This window comes from Apteryx mantelli, chromosome 25, assembly GCF_036417845.1.
Source record: "Apteryx mantelli isolate bAptMan1 chromosome 25, bAptMan1.hap1, whole genome shotgun sequence".
Lineage (NCBI taxonomy): Eukaryota > Metazoa > Chordata > Aves > Apterygiformes > Apterygidae > Apteryx > Apteryx mantelli.
Genome location: NC_090002.1, coordinates 8,638,426 through 8,658,012, shown reverse-complemented (window position 1 = coordinate 8,658,012; position 19,587 = coordinate 8,638,426). Strand labels below are relative to the sequence as shown.

Sequence of the window (19,587 nt, the reverse complement as noted above, 5' to 3'; positions counted from 1 at the left end):
AAGAAAGCAGGCATGGTCTGGGGGTGGTTTCTCCCCAAATTCTTACAAAGCAAAGACTAAAACAAAACATTTTGCCTGTAGTTATCCAGGCGAGCAATGCTGTTATCCTGGTGAGTGAGCCATCACTTGGAATCAGAGGGTGAGCTGCACCTGGCTGTCCTTAAGCAAATCCCAGAAGCTCTTCTGCAACTTACTTTTCTCTAAGGATTCTTCCGAGCCGCACGGAGATGGCGGGGTCACCTCCCTGCGGGCTTTGCAGGTGGGGACGTGCCGCGGTGCCTGAACCAACGTGGAGGTTCGGCACTGACACGAGTTACGGTGCAGTCCCAGCGGTGCCAAGGAAAGTGGTAGGGGACCTGCTCTTCCCTTCCGGCTGGTCAGGTTCTGCTTGATCTTTCGGGAAGAGGTTGTGGTGCTGACTTGTTTGGGAAAGGTTATGGGTGAGGCGCTGCTGTAAAGATGAACACGTCAGTAATGCAGTCCTGTAGTGGTGTTACCCATAGATTGACCCATCTCCTTTTCTTTTATGCATTTATGCTGCTCTTACTACCCTGGAGAGACCCTGCTCACCCCTCTTCCCTCTCCCAAACTCTGTTTTCCCTTATCTGGAACCTTCCCGCAAAGATTAAAAAGAAGAACTTTTAACTCCCTCCCAAAAGAACAAGAAGAGCCTCGGGAAGCCGCGGCGGCAGCCACCGTGCGCAGCCGAGCCGGGTGGGCTGGTGGAGAGGACCTGGGGGTGGCGGCGGCCAGGCCCTGAAGCGCTTGTGCATCCCGCTCCTGCTCTAGCCCCTTTGGTTCAGCTCAGATTTCAGCTACAGCTACGACCCCGCAGCACCTCGGCAGTCCTTGCCATTGCTTCTTTGCTAAGGATAAGATGGCTTCGGCAGCCCCCGGGCCTGCCTGTTTGCTTGGATTTTTTTTCTTTTTTTTTCTTTTTTTTTCTTTTTTTTGTCATTGTTGGTTTGTTTCATTCACACGTTTCTGCTGGAGGCAGCAGTGGCGGCGGCTGTTGTTTAACCCCCATCCACTACATATATCTTAGGTCGTTTGTGGTTTCACACATGTATTGCGCTATGCCAACGAGTAGATAGCATTGACTGGGGAGGTGGCTTCCGAGCTCTCGTTGCCTTCCGTCTCCTCTTTGTCCTTCTTCACCGTGTACTGGCCGATAAAGGAGCCGTCCTCGTTAAACTGCCCTTCGCCCCCCTCTCCATAGTCCACCAAGCTATCGTCGCTCTCCTGCTGCTTTATGGTGCCGTCCAAGGAGGTCTGGCTGTTGGGCAGCGGTTTGTTGTCTTCGTCGCTGGGTAGCAGAAGACAGACAGACACAGGGAGAGTTGAGAATGGGGCTTACAAGGGACATGGTTAAAACCCAAGGTCTGGATATTCAGAATAAATCCAGTGTGCAAATATGCTGACCAGAGACTGCAAATGCAGGAGAAAAGCAGGTCACGGACTGCAAAAAGCTAGTCATGGTAGGTGCGATACTTAAGTGAGGCTGGGAAAATAGCCTCCATGCAGGAGGCCCACGGTTGCTTGTGCAATTTGGTTGGTATTTCTGAAAACCCAGCCTTCATATTTTTCTTTGTAGATTATATATTTTTAAGCAGTGTTACATACGATGCTTAGATCAGTCCAACTGGATGTACATTATAAATATCCCTTCCTTGTCATTAGTTATACTCTTTCTTTCTCTCAGCATTTTAACCTAGCTGGTTCCACTCTTTACTGCGGTTTCAGATTTCCTTGTAAAAACACACTCTAGTTTAGATAGCTACATGCAATGGGGAAAGTTTTCAAAGCACTGCAAGGGGGCATATATAGGATGCCAAGTTCAATGCAGCTTCCAAAACTCATGAAAATTTACCTTTCCAAGCTTATTTCTGAGCATCTAAGCTTGTTTGTTCAATTCTTTGTCCTTTTCTCTTTTTCATTGGAAAGATTAAGCCAGGTCGCTGAAAAATATATAGTCTGACCCACAAGAAAAAAATGAACCCTTTAAAGAAACCCTTTTAACAAAAATTTGGGGAGAAGCTGTGTTTTCTACAGAGCGTAAGGACTTGCATTTCATAAATAAAGATAATCTAACTGATTTTCATATCAGCTAGTTATTAGTTCATGTTTGATCTTACATCCAGCATGCAAATTGTGTAATACTCCTAGAGACGTCACATACATACCTTAACATTCCTCCCCCTCCCCTTTTTTTTACTTTTTTTAGCTCAGGACTCAGCAGACTCAGAAAACTTGCTCCCCAGTGTATGGCACTCTACTTTGTTCTTTATTTTTCTTAAAATTGGTAAAAGTACCGGGCCACTTCAAAGACGTATTTGCAGAGTCATCTGTCCAAAAATAATTCAGGTTCTTTAAAAGTAAACCTCCTGTGGCTTCTCGGGTTTGGGGGCTGGTTTTCATTAAAATAGCCTTTCAGAAGGAGGAACCTGGGGGCTGGTACCATATGCCCAGGGTGTTGCATTCCCCGGGAAACAGCGGGCTCCTTGCGCCCAGCGCTATCGTACCCAGGCCTCGCAGTGCCCGGCACCGTCTGCACAGCGACCGGGCGCCTGCGCCGTGCTGGCGCTCCGACTCCGGAGCCGCGCGGTTATGGGACTGTGCTCGTTACTTCCCCTCCTGCGTTTGCCCTGTGGAATTTCGACGGTAGCCCTTGACCATCAGCTTCCACGTCAAGGTGGGCGCACCCAGGGGAAGCGCTTTGCTTAGGCCACGGAGCAAACGGCTCTTTAGCGGGCGGAACGGCCGGGGAAGGCGTCCCGTCTCTCCCGTGCCATTCCAGTAACGGCTTCAGCTCTCTACGGTGGGAGAGGAATTTGGTGCCCCACAGCAAAACTCGCAGCTTTATATCATGTTTCCTTATATCAGCACTTTGTAAATTAAGCAATAATACAAACCCAGTGTTTGAGGCCTTGTGTTAACTTGGCATCACAATAAAAATTAGCTTGTTAGCTTTGTAAGCAGCTCCTTTTCGGGAGGGGAAGAGAATTCAGTCTGCAAGCAGGACTGCCAGTTAGAAAGCCCAATAAACGTCAAGCAGAGAGTGGCAAAAACCAGATCCTTTTGTTTGAAATGTCCTTTCCCAAGGTTTGGGATGGGTTCAGTTGAAACTGAATCTAGAGCCAGATTCTCCCTAATGTGGGGTTTGCAGTGCCAAACACCCAGACAGTGACTTTCCCAAACTTGCCCCTGGTTTTACCTCTCTCCAATACTATTTGTCCTGTTAGTACATTAAGAGGGTGAAGCAGGTAGTCATTGGCACGTTGATGCAATATAACCCTGTTAAAATGGATTTCTATAGGGTTTGTTGATGTGTGCGTTAGAAAACTAGAGCACCCAGATCAAAACCATTTGGGAAACCTAGTCCTGAGTTGCATACGTCATTGAGACGAGAGGGGAGGCTTGAGCCGGAGAGAGGTTATCCGGATTGAGACAAAAAGTGTGCTGATGGTGTGGGAGCGAGCGTTTCTGCTCGGTTCCCTTGCCCCTGCTCCCTTGGTGGCCGGCAGCGGGGCACGGAAGGAGGCACTGCGGCCCGCGACTCAAGCAGCCGGGCTAAGCGGCGAGTCCCTCTGAGCTGCAGTTTTGCATCTCACCCCGGCCAGCGACCTGCAGTCGGACCCCGGGGAGGCCGGCGGATCTCACTGCCAAGCAGGATTAGTCGTTCCAGTACCAGGGCTGGAGGGGGCTGGGAGTCTGGCTGGTGCTCGGAGGAGCCCGCGGCCCACGGAGCGTTTCCAAGCAAAATGCAACTCGCTGGACGTGGGAGTACCCCGGTCTCAGCACGAGTTAGACGGATCTTGTTTAATATGTTAGGTGGAGGCAGGTAGGGGAATAGGGAGGGGAAGGTATAGTTTCAGCTATGAAAGAAACAAACTGCTAGAAGGAAGGGAAAAAAAAAAGCTAAATGTGCCGGACTTCTGGCAGCACGTGGTCCTACCTTTCAAGAGACCTTCATGGTCCATGTGGATAGACCAGGTGAAAAGGAGAAGAAAGAATGGGAATAAAACAGAGAGAAGCAGAAAGAGCCTGATCAGAGAGAGATATGATGAGGTATGCATTTACAGGGGCAGTGCTTTTCAAAAAAAAAAAAAAAGAAAAAAGAAAAAAATAGTCACTGCATTCCTCATGGAGCTAATTGCCTCGTTATACCAAATGGAGCTAGTATAATTGTTCAGAGCTGGATGAGCCTCATTGGCTTCCCCGAGAAAGCTCATACAAAACAGCAGTGGACTGTGCAGGTAGACAACAGGCTGTTTGCTGATGGGCTGTTAAAAAAGGGCTGTGGACGTCAGTCAGTGAGCTGGCTGCAGGGCAGCGATATGCAGCAGGACAAGGGCCAAGTGGAAGGAGCTCCGTTGCCCTCCATCCCTCCGCTGGGTTTTCATCTTAACGCAATGCTGGTGCATGAGGGCATCGACAATCCCTACCGACAAGCCTGCTCCTCCCCTGCTGCTTTGAGACCTCTCCTCCCCTCTCTAGGGCTCAGCTGCACGTCCAGGGCCCATCTCGGTCTTGATTTCTACTGAGATGGCCAGTTAGGCACCAGTTGGCACTGCCTGCAGTGCGTACACCTGTGTCGCAGGATGCTGGCCTGAATCAGGACCGAACTGGACCCCAGAAGGTAAAAACACTCAACTTTCCCTTCCCAGCGGCCCAGGTTTCCAGCTGACTCCCCCATGTGCTTAAACATTTGGTATAATGAGGCACAGTCACTGGCACAGAACATTGTCCAAGGATAATGGTCCCCTGCTTTGAAAATAAGCTTCGCAGCTTAGCCTCTGCCCAGGAAAACCATTATTCTGTTAGTGGAACAGAAAGATGTGACAGTGTCTCCTAATTATAGGCTGCAGAGATTTGAAAGTTGCATGCACAGGGCATTAAGGACGTGAGATATGATGAGAGCATATCAGACATGCTATGTGGAGGTGGGGAGGGAAACCAATGAAGAACTCACGTCAGCTCAGATCCTGTCCTCGCTTGAAATACTAATTGCTACCTTCCTTGAGCTTAACATTGCAATCATTTTAAATCTTAATCAGCCAACAGCATTTCATATCAATCCTTCAAGTTCACCTTCCTTTCTGCCTCCTTGAGGGAAGCCTCATTCCTATTACTTCTCCCAGGAGACCTGTTGTTCCTGGGAGGGAGGGGGGAGAGATTTTTTGTTTGGTCTTTTTTTGTTTCATTTTTGTTTGTTTGTTTTCTCCAACTAGTCCATGGGACAACGTGATTGAAAATACTGGGGTATTTTGGAGCTTGGTACAGGTTCTGACCCAAAGCTGTGCTCTGGCACAGTGCTGCCCCCCCCTTTCCCAGTGGGACTCAGGAGAGTTTTCACTCACTCTCCTATGGGGAAGTCTTGCCCCAGTTGTACAAATCCATGCCTCTAGGAGGTGTTTTGTTGTTAGGACATTCTGTAACTGGACAGGCCTACTCTAAAGGTCGTATCCACTGCCAGTAAGGTGGCAAAAAGCCCATACCTATGGATAATGACCCCCAAATCCAAAAATCCCTGACGCTCCTAAACTTTGGTTATTCATGTATGAATGATATCCAAGCTGCCTGTTGTTGCCTTTCTTCTGACTTCTGCCTTTAGCTTTCTAGCTCTTGGGAATGGGGCTGTCAATAAATGTTTGTGATTCAGCTAAGCAGGAGCTACTATGTCATAGGAAAAAGCATTCCCATACCATTCCTTCCCATTGCCTGGACTGTCATTTAGCCCCTTGGATGGTGCTTGGGCAGTAAGTGCAGCATTACTGAAGTCATCACAGCATGCTGAAAGGTGACAGCCGTGCTAAGATCTTGGCTTCCTTCTTTTCTATGCAAGCGATCCCTGGCAATGCAATTGCCTTAGGAATGATGGTGCTGAGGAGGGTTTGACTGCAACCACCTCAACAGACTATTGATAAGTAGATCTCTGAACTCTATGTGTACTGCCAGAAGCTCGATTATGAGGATCTTATTTGAAATCCAGGCGCTAGAAGTGAACCTGCAGTGCTGTGTGTTGGTAGGCTCTAAGGTGACAGAAAAAGCATCTCTCTTCCCTGTAATTATTTTGCTGGAAACGCCCTTCCGCATTCCCCACGGGTCTGGTGTCACAGAGCAGACAGGCAGACCACACACCACCACTGAACGTTCAGGTGCAGGGAGCACAGCCGCGGGTGCTGGCATCACTGAAGTCGGGCTAGCCCATGAGCCGCGTGACCCCGCTCTCCAGGGCCATGGCCCCACTGCTCCCGCTCCACCATCCGTGCGGAGGAAGTGCAGGCGTGGGGAGATGCCTCTGCTCATCTAGCTGGACTGCAGGGACCCTACTCTGAGGCTCCCAGGCAGTTCACCGGTGAGACCTGTCACCGCTAAGAGTGATAACTGAATCTAGCAGGGAAGGTAAAGAAGATCTTGCCCCAGCATGTTGTTTTAGGGAGATAAAGAATGGCAACTTTTTCCTAGAATGTGCCATTTATTTTGTTTTTCACTGGGATTTATTTGTAGTCTGCATCATTTCACATGCCTTGCAGAAAACTGGGGAGCTTTGGGCTTACGACATCCTTTGGAGAAAAACAGTCACTACTAAAATATAATTATAGTGCTACTAATGATATCAACATGACCGTCTTGAAGAATGCAGTTATTCTACCTTTCATTTATATCTTAGGATGCAGGCAGATATATTCACTTTGCTTGTTCTAAAGTCTTTGGTGGAGCATGTGTGGCTTATTACATCTCTTCTGAATTGTAAATAAATCCTTCCCATCTTTGCTATCTCAATTTATAATGCTAGGAGTATTGGTAATGACATACGGTTTCATTAACCCCTGCTTTGAAGTCAGGAGAAAAACACTTCCTAGCCTAATTGGGCTTTGGATTCAGCTCAGATGGAAAGGTGCATTGTAATTCCTTAAAGAAAAGAAAAGCGCACTATAGAGGCTCAAGGTGCAACCTGGGTATATACATCCCAGTCATCAGCCAAGTGCGGGCAATCCAGTGGGATCTGACATCTTTACCTCTTTCTGTTCCTTGGAAGCAACAAGGAAATAAACAGGATCATGAACGCTGCACTGAATGTGAGTAGGTTTGGAGAACACTTGCCTGTATTTGAAATATTTGGGGAGTCTGGAGGAAAGGTAGATGCTCTTCTTCAAAGGATGTCATTTTGCTTGAAAGAGGCTGATCAGATGGTGGTGAAATCACAGCTGTCACAGCAGAATCACTGCTGGGCTACACTGCTACTCTGAAAGGCCATTTCAGTAGGGTTTCCCTGAGCGTCTTGCCTGGATTCAGGCAGACCCCCAAATAAGTACACTTACGTGCTTTCAGGGCTGATCTAAGCATAACTTTGAGTGTTTCTATTCTGGATACTGCCTTACGACTAGGAGAGAGGCTGAGCTACAGGGTTATATACTTGAAATATCCTCAGGCTGCTTCAGAGTCAAGTGTGTGTGTGCTTGTGTGTTATGAGTGTCATTAAGGTTGATGTGCACCTGGTGAGAGCTGTGTCCCAGGTAGCTGATGTCAGTCCCATGTCTCTGCCTGGACAGATCCTCCCAGGAGGAGGGACAGGGAAAGAAGGAAACCTTAATAGCATACTCTCAGATTGGTTGCCTTTCCAGGGTTTTAGGCAGGAAATGTTCCCTTTGGTAGAGAACTTGCTGAGAGAAGGAGGCAGGAGGAGGAAGGTGGGAGAAATACCTTCTGAGGCGGTGTGGCACCTCGGCGCTATGGTTATGGGGAGAGGGTACAGCGGTGAGGTCTGTGATGGCTGCGGAGCAGGGCAGATGGGACAGGAGTGGTCGCATGAACACACATGCCAAATGGGAGCATACCTGTAGTCAAACGACCCATCTTCTACGTTCTTGTCTTCAGGATTGAGATGCTCATCTTTGTTATCTCGCACTGTGTAAGCAAGCACATCCCCAATATTTATGTTAAAAAACAGTATAAATGATAAAGGTTTAACTAGAGAGTAACAGCATCTGGCCTCATGGCTGTCTTTGGTAAAATCCCTGCAGGATGAGGTACAGACCTTCATGGACTCTGTAAAAAAGCTCTGTACATGGAAGGGCTTGTTGGATTGGGTCCCAAAGGTTACTGCAGTGCTGAGGCACCAGGGCACAAGAACTCAAGGTGGCTAGAGAGGATGTATTAATTGGTGAGTTTTCCTAAGCTGCCTTATCTTTGCTTTGCAAAAATTTAATGAGATTTTTTGCTTGAAAATATCTTTTTCTAGAAGAGGATGAGCAAATTTGCAGAACGGGTGTCAGGTCATGCATAACAGGAGTGTCCGGCTCTGTAGCCTGCCTCCTGCACAGCACAGAGAACTCGCCCAACCTTTAATTAACTGAAATGCTTTCCACTACTAATAGCATTCATACTATGGAGGAAGAAAAGCCTTTTTAATCAGAAGCATCTATCTGAGAGCAATACAATTCGATTAGCTCCTGGAAGCCTGGAAGTTTAAACCACGAGAATAAAAAATTGCCATGTAGTGCTCTTACCTGGGTATTTTCCGCCTCTGCTTCTCTTAATGAAGCACACTATCAGCAGAATAAGAACCAGGAGAGCTATGGCGCACATCAGCCCAATGAACCAGCCTTGGGTTGCGATGTCCACGTGATTCTTAGTATAAGCTGGGAGAAGTTGAAAGGAAAAAAGCTATAAGGGACAGACCAGGACAACAGAGAGGAATAAACTACTACGAAAAACTCAGTCCATCAGTTTAGAAACGATGTATCTTTAGTGCTGTATTTTTGAGCGTAGGTGTATTGACCAGGTTATCTGAGAGTGTAATACAGGAACTTGGTTTGTGGCCTTTTTTTTCTTTTTTAAATGGTAGATCAACTCAACATTTTAGCAGTAGCTACACACAGCAAAGGGTCATAACATAAAGTAAAACTTAGCACAGACCAATGAGAAAAATGCATTGAAAATAATGGCAAAAGAAGCTGGGTAACAGATTTGATCTTTCCTTTCCAGTGTCTGAAAGCTATCCTGGAGATGGTTTCTGTGAAAAGAGCAGAAATAAACATGCCCAAGCAATGGCTAAAAGATTTAATCCCTGGCATAAAGTTAGGTAGAACAGCAACAGTAAATCCAGAGGCTTACTGAGCACTGCAGTGCTCATTAGCAGCCTTGAGCTGGGGGAAATCCTAATTCTTGAGGTCCGGCAGGGAGCCTGGGACAGCCTCACCCTTACGCAGAGGCGATGGGGAACAGCTCTGCAGGCTGCGTCCTTTCTTGTGCACTCGAGTGTGGCCGTAGGTAGCTAGAAGCTGCTCAGTGTGTTGTGCTTGTGCTTGGAGCCCTGCCTGAGCAGATAAACCAAAGACTGCATTTGGTGCAGTCTCTCCAGGGCTAACCTCAAACTTCTGAGCCTTGGTACATGCTTGGGCGTTTGGAAACCTAGCTTCTACCCTTTGGGGTGATTATCTGAGCTTTGTCAGCAACTGGTACTGAATGCAATAGATAGTCTGTCACGGTGGGGCATCTGTTTTCAGTAGCCCTGGGGTGGCCGAGAAAGGAGATGTGGAGGCCCAGCAAGACCTGGCCAATGTGTGAGCAGGGACGCGGTACTGGGTACAAAGCCCTGGTTGGTGGTGGAACTTTGAGGAACGACAGCTGGGTCCCAAAAAGTTGAGACGTGGTCTGCTAGCACTGAAAAGTCCTATCCAACACCTAAGTGCCATGTTCTACCGCACATACTCTGACTTGTTATTTGCAGCTCCCCTGCACGGTCAGACGGACAAATCTGTGTCCTATAAATAGCAATAAGCTGCCATTTTCTGGCTCTCATTGACATGCACTTGGTATTCAGCAAAACAGAGCAGAGGAGAAAATAACCTTCAGCACAACAGGGGGGCTTAATTTAACCAGACTGCAGTGCAAACAGACAGAGGTATTCCTGGCAGGAGCGAGGGGAGGTCTGAGCTGGGCAGGATTGAGCTGGGACTTAGCAGGGGGTTGCCTGAAATGGAAAGTACAGTGCAGTGACTGTTTTTTATTGATGTTCATGTGACAAAAAACAACTTCAGATTAGACTGTTACCTGATCTTGGCTACTCTGGTCTATAGTGCTGCAGAATACCGGAAAGGACTGTGCTACCGTCTTTATCATGTTGCATTGCTTAGTCACATAAGTGAACTCAAGTCAGCAAGACTTTCCAACCAGTGCCTGTTGTGAGGCAGCACGCACAACTGTCTTGTGTAGGTGCCGGTTGTTACAAGCAGCGAAACACTTGCACGCGGTAAATGGGTGGTTGATCCTTGGGTTAACAGTTACCAAACTGTGCAGGAGCAGTATTGCATCAAGAACAGATATGAAAATGCCCTTCCCGTGGCTCCATGCTCAAGCCAACTCCAAGCATAGCTGCAGAATTTGACTGGGTGACTTTGTTGTCACTGTATGAGAAAAAAGAGAGCATTTTCCCCATCCCAGCGTATCTGAACAGCTTAAGTCGAGGTGCTGCGAACAGTGTACAAGCAGTGACAAGCCATCTCTTAATGCCCTTTCACAAAGTGCTGGTAGCAAGTCATGCCTGAGAAATGATAAATAATTGGATTTAAAAACCACCAAATCCTACACGAGAAGCGATAATGGAGGATCAGCCCTGCCAAATACCGTTGTGCCTGTACTTTTTAGAAACAGATACAGTACATAAATAGCCCAGAGAGGGGAGTGTTATTTAGGAAAGCTACAACCGGATGCACAGTTTTTCAGCCTGCTTCCATCCCCATCCCAAACACCATCCACAGAGGCCTCCAAACCAGGGCCCGTCTCCTCGATTACCCACCCAGCACCGACTGCCTTTTACAACATTTTTAGTATCAGTCCTCAGCTTCTGCTCAAATATGAGAACAAGATGGTGCTGATAAAGAGAGCATAAAAGACAACCCCCCATGAATATATTCTGAACGAAGGGCTCTTGTAGAAGAAACAGCGACTTTAAAATGGGTTGAATTGGTAAACTTCCCTAAACTACGTCCTTTCAGGAGTGTAAGCGCATTGTTGGCCATCAAAATTGAACCCAAGATAGCAGATGCTTTCCTCGGGGAAATCTGAGCCACGATGCCAGCAGATAACTGCAGCCACACCGTGACACAAGGAAATTCACAGAGAAAAGAGGAAAACGAAAAGAGAAAGTCCCACTTGCTAAAAAAATGGCATCAGACACTGAAAGCTCTGTGTTGGTATTACTTCGCTATAGCCTGGTTCAGGATTTTTGAGTGAGATTTTTCAAAGGGCTCAAAGGGTCGTAGGCCTATGGCAAAAGCCATACTTTTCATCTCCGATATGGCGTGAACTTCTTCTAGTGCAGAAGCAGCCTTAGGCACCGGGCTCCTAGGGAAGGTGGGTGGAAGGAGGTGGTGTACTGTGGCCCTTTTGCTGCTTTTCCCTTTAATACTGCTACATTTAACATTTACCTTTAATACAACCTGAGCTAAACAGTCCTCAAAGATGTACTTCTTGTAATGGAGAGAATGAGATTATAACTGAATGGGGCTGGGAACTGGATTCAATTAACTGAGTGCTCGGGGAGGAAAGGGGAATAAAGCTGCACTGGAGAGCTTTGAAATGGCAGGTTGTACCAGCAGTCCTGCTGGATGGGTTCTTTATGGAAAACAATGCTAAGGGAGAATTGAGGGGTTCTTCAAAGTACCAAATGCCAAAGCAGCTCGAGGGGTGTGTTTCATGCCACCTTTCAGGCCGGGTTTTGCATGGGAGGAAGCATTCTGAGTGCCAAGTCACTAGGGGATCTTGCAGTAGGATCATGGCACTGTGTATCATCAAGGTAGAGGTATAATTGCCATACTTCCCAAAAAAGCAACTCATGACGACAAAATTACAGTCACAGCAATCTTGTATTTAGAGTAAACGAATGACTGTCATTGCAGCACTCAAAAGGAGAAGATTAAGTGCATGGCTGTCAGGGAGGATGTTTTGATTTGCTGTAATATAAGGCCAGCATCGAGGGTACATAATAGAAAGCAGCTGTGTGATCGAACAGGTATTGATTTAAATGCAACTGCAGGGACTGTTTTTTTCTTTCTTTTTTTTTTAATTAATTATAATCTTGTGATAGAAAACATATGTTATCTAATAGTCATGGTTTATATGCCAATAACAAAACTGACTAATTCACTGACTAAAGATCAACAAAAATATTGTCTTTTTTCTAAAGCAGACTGTTGGGTTAGTTTTAGTGATTACTCATGTTGAAATGTTGTAGACCAGAGGAGGTTTTACTGTATTTTTCCATTTGACTAAACAAGCTGTGCGTAGGGTTAAAGCTGGTAAAATTTTAGAATTTCCAAAGTTTCCCAGATCCCTGGGATAATCGAGGCTTCCTTAATTTGACGAGAACTAAGCTGCTTCTCAATTTTATTCTGTTGTTATATGAAAAATGCTAGCAATGATCCAAAGTGCTGTACTAAGGAGGCTAGAGCATTAAGACAATTGCTGTAGACAGTCTTTTTAAATGTGCACGCAGCCGTGGATGCACATATTTGAAAAACAGCGATTATGCTGTGGGAGGGAGGCACGTGCAGTGGTAGCCCTGATACCTGGATCTAACTGTATGTAAAGTGAAACTAGTTTTAAGTTTTGCGTGGATCCTCCTTCCAATGGTTTTAGAGGTGGTGAAATTTTGAATTTAAAAGGTATCTTTGCCTTCAGCTGTGTAGCTTTGAAGTGTCGCTGCTGGAAAGAACTGTTGTGATTAACTGAAAGCTCAATATCCAGCAGAGAAGTCGGACAGCTGTGGTGCGGGTGGACCAGTTCTTATTTATCTACATTCAAACCGAAAAAACCTTTAAAATAGCAATTTGCAAAACATTAGAGGGGGAAAAATAAAAGCCCCCCCAGTGCTTTCCTATCCAAAGCATTCCCGGTGACACAGGACAGCGAACGGGGGCTGACCATTCCCGGGAGCTGGGTGCAGGAGGGGAGCTGCGGCGCGTGCGGTCTCCTGGGGAGAGGGCTGTATCGCGGGAACAGAGGTGGCGAATCCTTTAGTCTCAGTGATATCATCACTAGCAACTCTTCAATTACAGAAAATAGATATGCCGAGACTGCCAGTGCGAATCAGCCAAGTATGTTACCTTCCCCCCCCCGTCCCCCTTTTTAAAGATTCCCTGCCCCTTGGTGTCCGTTGCACAGGTGAATGCCCCTCGTCCCCCGAATCCCCAAGCGGGTGAAAGGCAGGCAAGAAAACAGACGGGTCCAAACTGGGAAAGAGCTATCGAGAAAGAGGAAGGCAGGCATGTGCTGTGGTGTGGGTGCAGTGGTCATTTCCGAGTCAGCGGCGGGTGGGGTTGGGACTGCCGCGTTGCGGCTGGAGCCCTTCTGCAGAGGTTCTGGCCGCCCTCCGAGCTGAGCAATGGGCTCGTTTATTGTCCGGACTCAGAATCGACCTCCTGAAATACAGGAGCAGGCTTGGAGCCTGGGGAGCCGCAGCCTCAGCTCCGGACGGTTTGTGTGTCGGAGCCTGGTCCTGCCGAAGCGCAGCCGTGAGCCTCCTCCCGGGGCAAGGAAGAGGCCCTCTGCTCTGGCTGTCGCAAAGCAGCAGAGCAACGGGAAAAACCCAAGGGAAATAAGCCCTGTATGAAAACCAGCTTCTCTGCAAAGATGAGCATGATCTAAGGGAGGCTGTGCTGTGGCTTTCACCACTTCTCACAGGGCGGCTCTAGCCAAAGATGAAGAGGCACATCGGATCGTCAGTGCCGGGCAGAGGCAGGCATGGTCCCAAGGTCAACACTTGCTCCTTATTTATCAGTGTTGGGCAGCGTTAGGCATGCAGAAACACTAGCTGCTGCCATCTGTCCCTGTGTCATCTTAGCACATCGGAGAATGACTTGGTGTAGTTATGGCTTGCCAACTTTTTGGACTCCAAATACAATACTGCAGGGGTGAGAGAGGGGGGAGAGATCCTGCTCCCCTCTCCCACCTCCTTGGTGTGGATGGAACATTTTGCTTTTGTACTTCTAATTAAAAGAGACTGGCAAGTGCTTGAGCTTTCCCTTACACACCTGGGTCTTGGCAAAGTAATTTTAGTTCTTTGAAAATCATTTCTCCTGCCTGGGCTATTACATTTTTCAGCATAGTTTGGCGCAGTGTTGGCAGCTGCTTGTTTTTTCAGCTAAGTGTTTAGGCACAGACGTTGACAGGCATCGTGCATAAATTCCTATGGCAAAACCCTTGAGTGAATACTGAGCAAGTTATAGCTATTTCGATTTACTGAAACTCATCAAGTGTGAACAGTGAAGTCTTATAAATACATAAAGCCTGATTCAATGCCTGGGGAAGTCAGAGTATTTCTGTGGCATTCAGTGGGCAGTGTAGGAAGCCCATAATTAGGATGCGATAAAAATCACTCAGGTGATAGAACTGGAAAATTGCTTGTGCAATTAGATGTAAAGTTGCCAGAGGAAACATACCTGGCTTTTTATCCTTCCAAAAAGTCCTATGCATATGCTGTAGTTGACTGTCACTGAGACCTTTTGCAAACATAGTGTTCCTCCCTCCCGGTACTGTCCCTCATCCGCATCTCATCACGCACATCTGCCCGCCTGCTGCTGTGCACCAGCTCTGTGCACTGACCTGGCCCAAACGCGCACACGGACGCTCCTGTGCCAAAGCAACGAACACCACCACGAGAAGCAACGCGCAAGTGAAAATGCAGACACACAGCAGGGTCTATCACAGCCATCGCAGGGCTTCAAGCAGAGCTGCAGGACAACATGTGCATGTTCTCTACCCTCATTAAAAGACCCTTTCTTTCAAATTGATCCTGTTCTGTTACTGGCCGTACCAGGGTTTGTGCTCTCCTTTACTGTGCAACTTGGAGCAACCTCACTGAGCCGCTGGGGAGGCAGCTCTTTAATAAGGGCAGAGATGGCACGGGTCCCATGGAGTGGATGAAGCTGGTTCCATGCAGTCATGGTGAAACCGCCCCCGCGGACGTCCTGCGTCTGCGGGGAGAGCTCGGGATGGAGTGACATGCCTCGGAAATGCGCCACGCAGCGGGGCTGAAACCCCTCTCACCTGAGCTTGTCGTAAAGGTAATGTAAGAGTGTTCGCTGGGGCTAGACCATATGGGGAATACCCACAACTTGTACATCATTCCAGGCGTCAGATTAGCCAGCTGCACAGAGGAAGGGGTCTGAGCTTTAACGGGGATAGATTTCTCTGTCTTGTTACCTGAGAAACAGAAACCGCACATCAAACCCAGCCGGCAGGAGGTTTGCAGAGATTACCTTGTTGACACTGCAGGCAATGCATTACGCTATCCCTAGCCACTGAGCAGAAGTAATGCAGCGTGATGGTTCGGGAGCTATTAACGTCTCCGTGATCGTTCCTCACTGGGAATAGAAGGAAAACAGTGATGCAGGAATATGGTATGGCTTTTACTGCATCCCTGCTTGTGGTGCTGGAAAAAGTATCCGTAGCTATTCAGGAGAACTCCCCCTACTTTTAGGTCCTTTTTCTGCCCAGCCTCAGTCTGGATACTTTGGTGTTTACAACAGAGTCTGGAATTTGCTTGGTCCCACTCAGTTGGCCCAAGGCCCGTCCTCTTGTGCTACAGGGACCCAGTGCAAGAAGCAACTCTGGCACTTTTGGGAGTGCGCAGCAGTTCTACTTGTAGGTTAAGGAATCTTTTAATGAGCTGGAGGTTGCATTAAATGTGCTGCAAGAGTGCTCACCCCAGCTGGGAGAGAGCGTGCTTTGGGGGGGAGGAGGGTTAGTCCTTTAGGTCAAGTGGGGATGGCCACGGGCTGCTGATTGTTCTTAAGCTCTGTCCTAAGGTTGACCTGTTCTTTGCACTATGTCAGGAATAATTTGTTGATTAACTTAATGCTAAATGTTAAGTGAATTAATGCAGCAAGCCTGCAGCAGGGTGTTTTATTTGTGGCTCTGGAGAGATGGAGCTCTCTGCCTGACCAGGGTCAACCCTCCCAGTTCAGCAGTGCCGCCGGGCAGGAGGAACGCTGCTTTGGGGCCGAGCGTGCTTCCCACTTAAAATGGCACTACCACCGGAAAGGCGGGAGAGCTCTGCGAGCGCAGCCCGCGCTCGCGTAGGTGCCGTGGCTGTTCAGGAAGGACTGAAAGGCGCAGGCTGATGCTGTGGATCTCTGCCGGGCCCTGGTGACTGCACCTCGAGACGTTGCTGCTGGAGACGGTCCTGAGCACGGGCTCAGCGCTCGGCCTGTGGAAGGGCAGTGCCTGTGCTTTGCCCTTCTCCGTGGGGAAAAGGGGCAGAAGCGGTTGCTTTGGGAGCTCTGGCACTTTGCATTCTGGGTTCGGAAATCTGATGAGTTCCCTGAGTTGTGGAAAACGATTCGGAAGGGGGAGGATGGTCTCGTTCCCTAATCGGGGCTGAGAACAGCAAATGCTGCTTTGCCTAATGAAGGCCTGGAAATTTCGGAGCGAGAACAGGCATCGGCTGGGCATTAGGAGAAGCTGTTTTAAGTAGAATGCGAGTTCATCTCTTGTTGTAAACAACCAAAAGTGGTTCAATGCCAATAATTATGCACAGTTGGTTTCTTTTAAATGCCGATTTAAGACCGACATACCAGACAATGTGAAAGCTGAAACGGCTGGGAAATAAAGTCAGGGATAAAGCAGCGTTTATCACTGCCTAGCTATTAAAAAAATGACACCCCAACAACATGTAAACATCTTTTCAAAACAAGTACTGAAAGGAGAGATACTGGCTTTGATTTCCAGACTAAGTACAGCCTTACAGTTTTAAGAGACAATGATATCTGTTACGACAGGAGGTTTGGGATCATAGATTCTGCCAACTCCAGGTTCAAAAAGGCCTTCAAAGACATGCATTTTCTTTAAAACTGTCCTCCAATTTAGATTTTAGATTTAGATTGTAGATTTTATTTGCTTTTCCTTAAAGATTTGTCCCCCTTCATATATATATATATTTATATATACATTTTTTAATATATATATTTAAAGCTGTTTATGTTGTGACCAGATATAGCCCAGCTCTGAATCCTTGAACAAATGAACAGCCTCGTTCACTACATACAGTGCAAGGAGAGGGAATCGCTTGTGAATTAGAGCGACGTGAATAGTTCTGGTCCACTCTAAACGGCCATGACCATGTCCTAGCTTTTTCCTCTCTCCTCCTCCGTGTGGCTGTACAGCATCACTCGATACCCAGTAATTAAAATTGCCTCGTAGACTGGGTTGAAACCTTGGGAGCTGGCAGGATCTCTAATGGCATCACCACCCTGTAGATTCCCCACGCGATCTGATGCTTACTGGTGATATACTTAACCACAAAGTCAGTTCCTGCAGAGTAATTGTGGCTCCAGGTGATGTTTGCCCAGTTACTATTAGCCAAAGCTCTTATGTCCCATATGGACGATCCATTGGTGGCTGGTGGACAGGTTAGAACAGGAGTTAGTATTTTGGATTATACACGAATGAGACCTCATCTAGCATCTGGCATTCGTAAAATCTTACAGAATCCTTCCTAAAGTTAATGTCTCTACCTTAGCCTATGACCATGTCTAAGGAAACATTTATTTCTTATAAAATCCTTAACTTTAAACTTTTGGGGGAAGTTTGATAGCAAGAGATCATTTTGTATTGTTATTTAAGTCTAACTGCACTCAGTTTATCTCTGAAGTCTTAAGGCTTCTGTGGCACTTCTGTGACTGTTTCAGTCAGTATGAAAATCGCCTGGCTAAACTTGCGCCCAAACGAATGCGAGAGACGTGTGCATGAGGGCACACAGACTCACTACCACAACTGAGAAAGAAAGACTGGGAAAGAGTATTTTCATACTACTAGGGGTACAGGCAGCCAGTGGGGCAATGAAGTCCCTCGTTTCTGATTTTGAAGTTGAGGAATGTCGACATTGCTTTGGAGAGTTGATGAACTTCTATTTCTAGCAAAGTAGAGCTAATCCATTAGCTTAGTGTGTGTATAAGTGACTTTGAATAAATTACACCTTGGGTTCTTTTTTTTTTTTTTTTTTAACTTCAGTAGTTGCTCAGGTTTTGGTTTGACAAAATGCAGATTAGTAACTTCAGTTCCTGGAATGAGGGCGGCTACATGACTTGTAAGAAATCGCAAGGGAGAACCGAATGGTGTAAGATCAAGAAAACATGACCTAGAATCCCTCTTAGGAATACAACCTGCGCTGCCACCCTGCTTCCCTGTCTACCTGCATTATGGCTTAGGCTCTTTGCGTGTGTCCTCAGGGTGGCTTGGGACACGCACTGTTCCCCTTGCATTTCCTCGACTGCTTTAGCTTCTCTGTGTCTTCTCCTGCTGTTCCCTTGCCCTGTTTTGTGGCAGTGTGCGCCCTTCCAGGTAATTGTCTGCTTTCAATTAGGAACGTTTTCTCATGTACTTGCTTAATTGGGACTGTGCTGTGGTACTAATCTTGTGAAGCTGCTTCATTACGAAGAACTGACAGATAGGGATAAGTTGCATCCGTATCTCTTGATCCTGGTTTTAACTGATTTTGTTAAGGCAGGGCAACTCCTTGCATGGATTCCGCTTATTTCCAGTTGAGCAGCTTTGCACAGTGCCAGACTCAGCTAGCTGGGGAGGTGCAGGGTGCTGCAAGCTACAGCGCAGATTTACATTTCTCGGTTGAGGACTGCATCTTTAATAAGCAAATTAGTGCGGTGTAGGAAATGTGCTGCTAATTCTCAGACCTATTTTACTGCGGAGTACCTTTCACATGGAGGCAGGTCCTTCCCGCATGTGTTTGGTGTTTTTTTGTTTTTTTTGTTTTTTAACCATCCTGAGCTAATCTTGTGTGAGAATGTAAAGAAAGGGGTCTGAACTGGTTCAAATTCCTTGAGTTAAGTGGGTGTCAACCCTGGTATTCATTATTATTAACTCCCTTCTCTCTTTACTAAAAAATAACAAGGATTTTTGTAGCCTTTGCAGTTGTGTTTTTGAGCGTATGCTATCCAGCTACATAACTGAATTCTCTTGATTGTGCTCCCTTTTGCTATTAGCTTTTTTTTTTAGTAACTTGAATATAACTATCCATGTAATTATCTATTAGCTGCAGATACCATTATTGCGGTGTTTGTAAAAGCAAGGCTCAGAGAGATGCATCTCTCCACATCTATCAGTAGAACACATATAGTAGAGAACATGACTCCACCAAAATGGAGTTTTGATCATCCTAGTCTAGCTGATTGCATGATAAGGTTATCTCAGCCTGATAAATACCTGGAATACACCTGCGTGCTGTAATTTATACACTTCCCCAGATTTCCTGTGGCCTATGACTAGGTTACATTACAAAGAGCAGCAGCATAAACCAAAAGACTCCTATAAGTGGTGACAGGTCTCTTAGCTAACAGCCGATGGGCTAGATTCAAAGCGACACCTTCTCTAATAACACAACCCCCTTTTAATGGCAATAAGGGCAGGTACAGTGCTAAAACCTCTAAGAGCTTTCGTGGGTCTTCTGCCTCATTCCCCAGTGCTGATGCGCACTGAGCATCCCAGCACCCCAGGGAGACCACGTCATCCCCGGTGCTCGGGCAGAGGGGCCGAGGCCAGGAGGATGCCCCAAAGGGGACCAGA

At 47.0% G+C, this 19,587-nt stretch overlaps 1 protein-coding gene across 1 annotated transcript in view; it reads right to left on the bottom strand.

Moving 5' to 3' along the window:
- Nucleotides 1-89: 89 nt before the first annotated feature.
- NFASC (neurofascin) overlaps nt 90-19,587 on the bottom strand; it is a 60,674-nt gene continuing 41,176 nt past the window's right edge. The window contains exons 27-32 of the mRNA XM_067310697.1: nt 17,290-17,406; nt 15,055-15,210; nt 8,514-8,645; nt 7,842-7,911; nt 3,956-3,967; nt 90-1,306 (exon numbers count right to left, since the gene is read on the bottom strand). Of these exons, the coding sequence (XP_067166798.1) occupies nt 1,075-1,306; nt 3,956-3,967; nt 7,842-7,911; nt 8,514-8,645; nt 15,055-15,210; nt 17,290-17,406 (719 nt within the window). The 3' untranslated portion in view covers nt 90-1,074. The remainder of the gene's footprint in view (nt 1,307-3,955; nt 3,968-7,841; nt 7,912-8,513; nt 8,646-15,054; nt 15,211-17,289; nt 17,407-19,587) is intronic.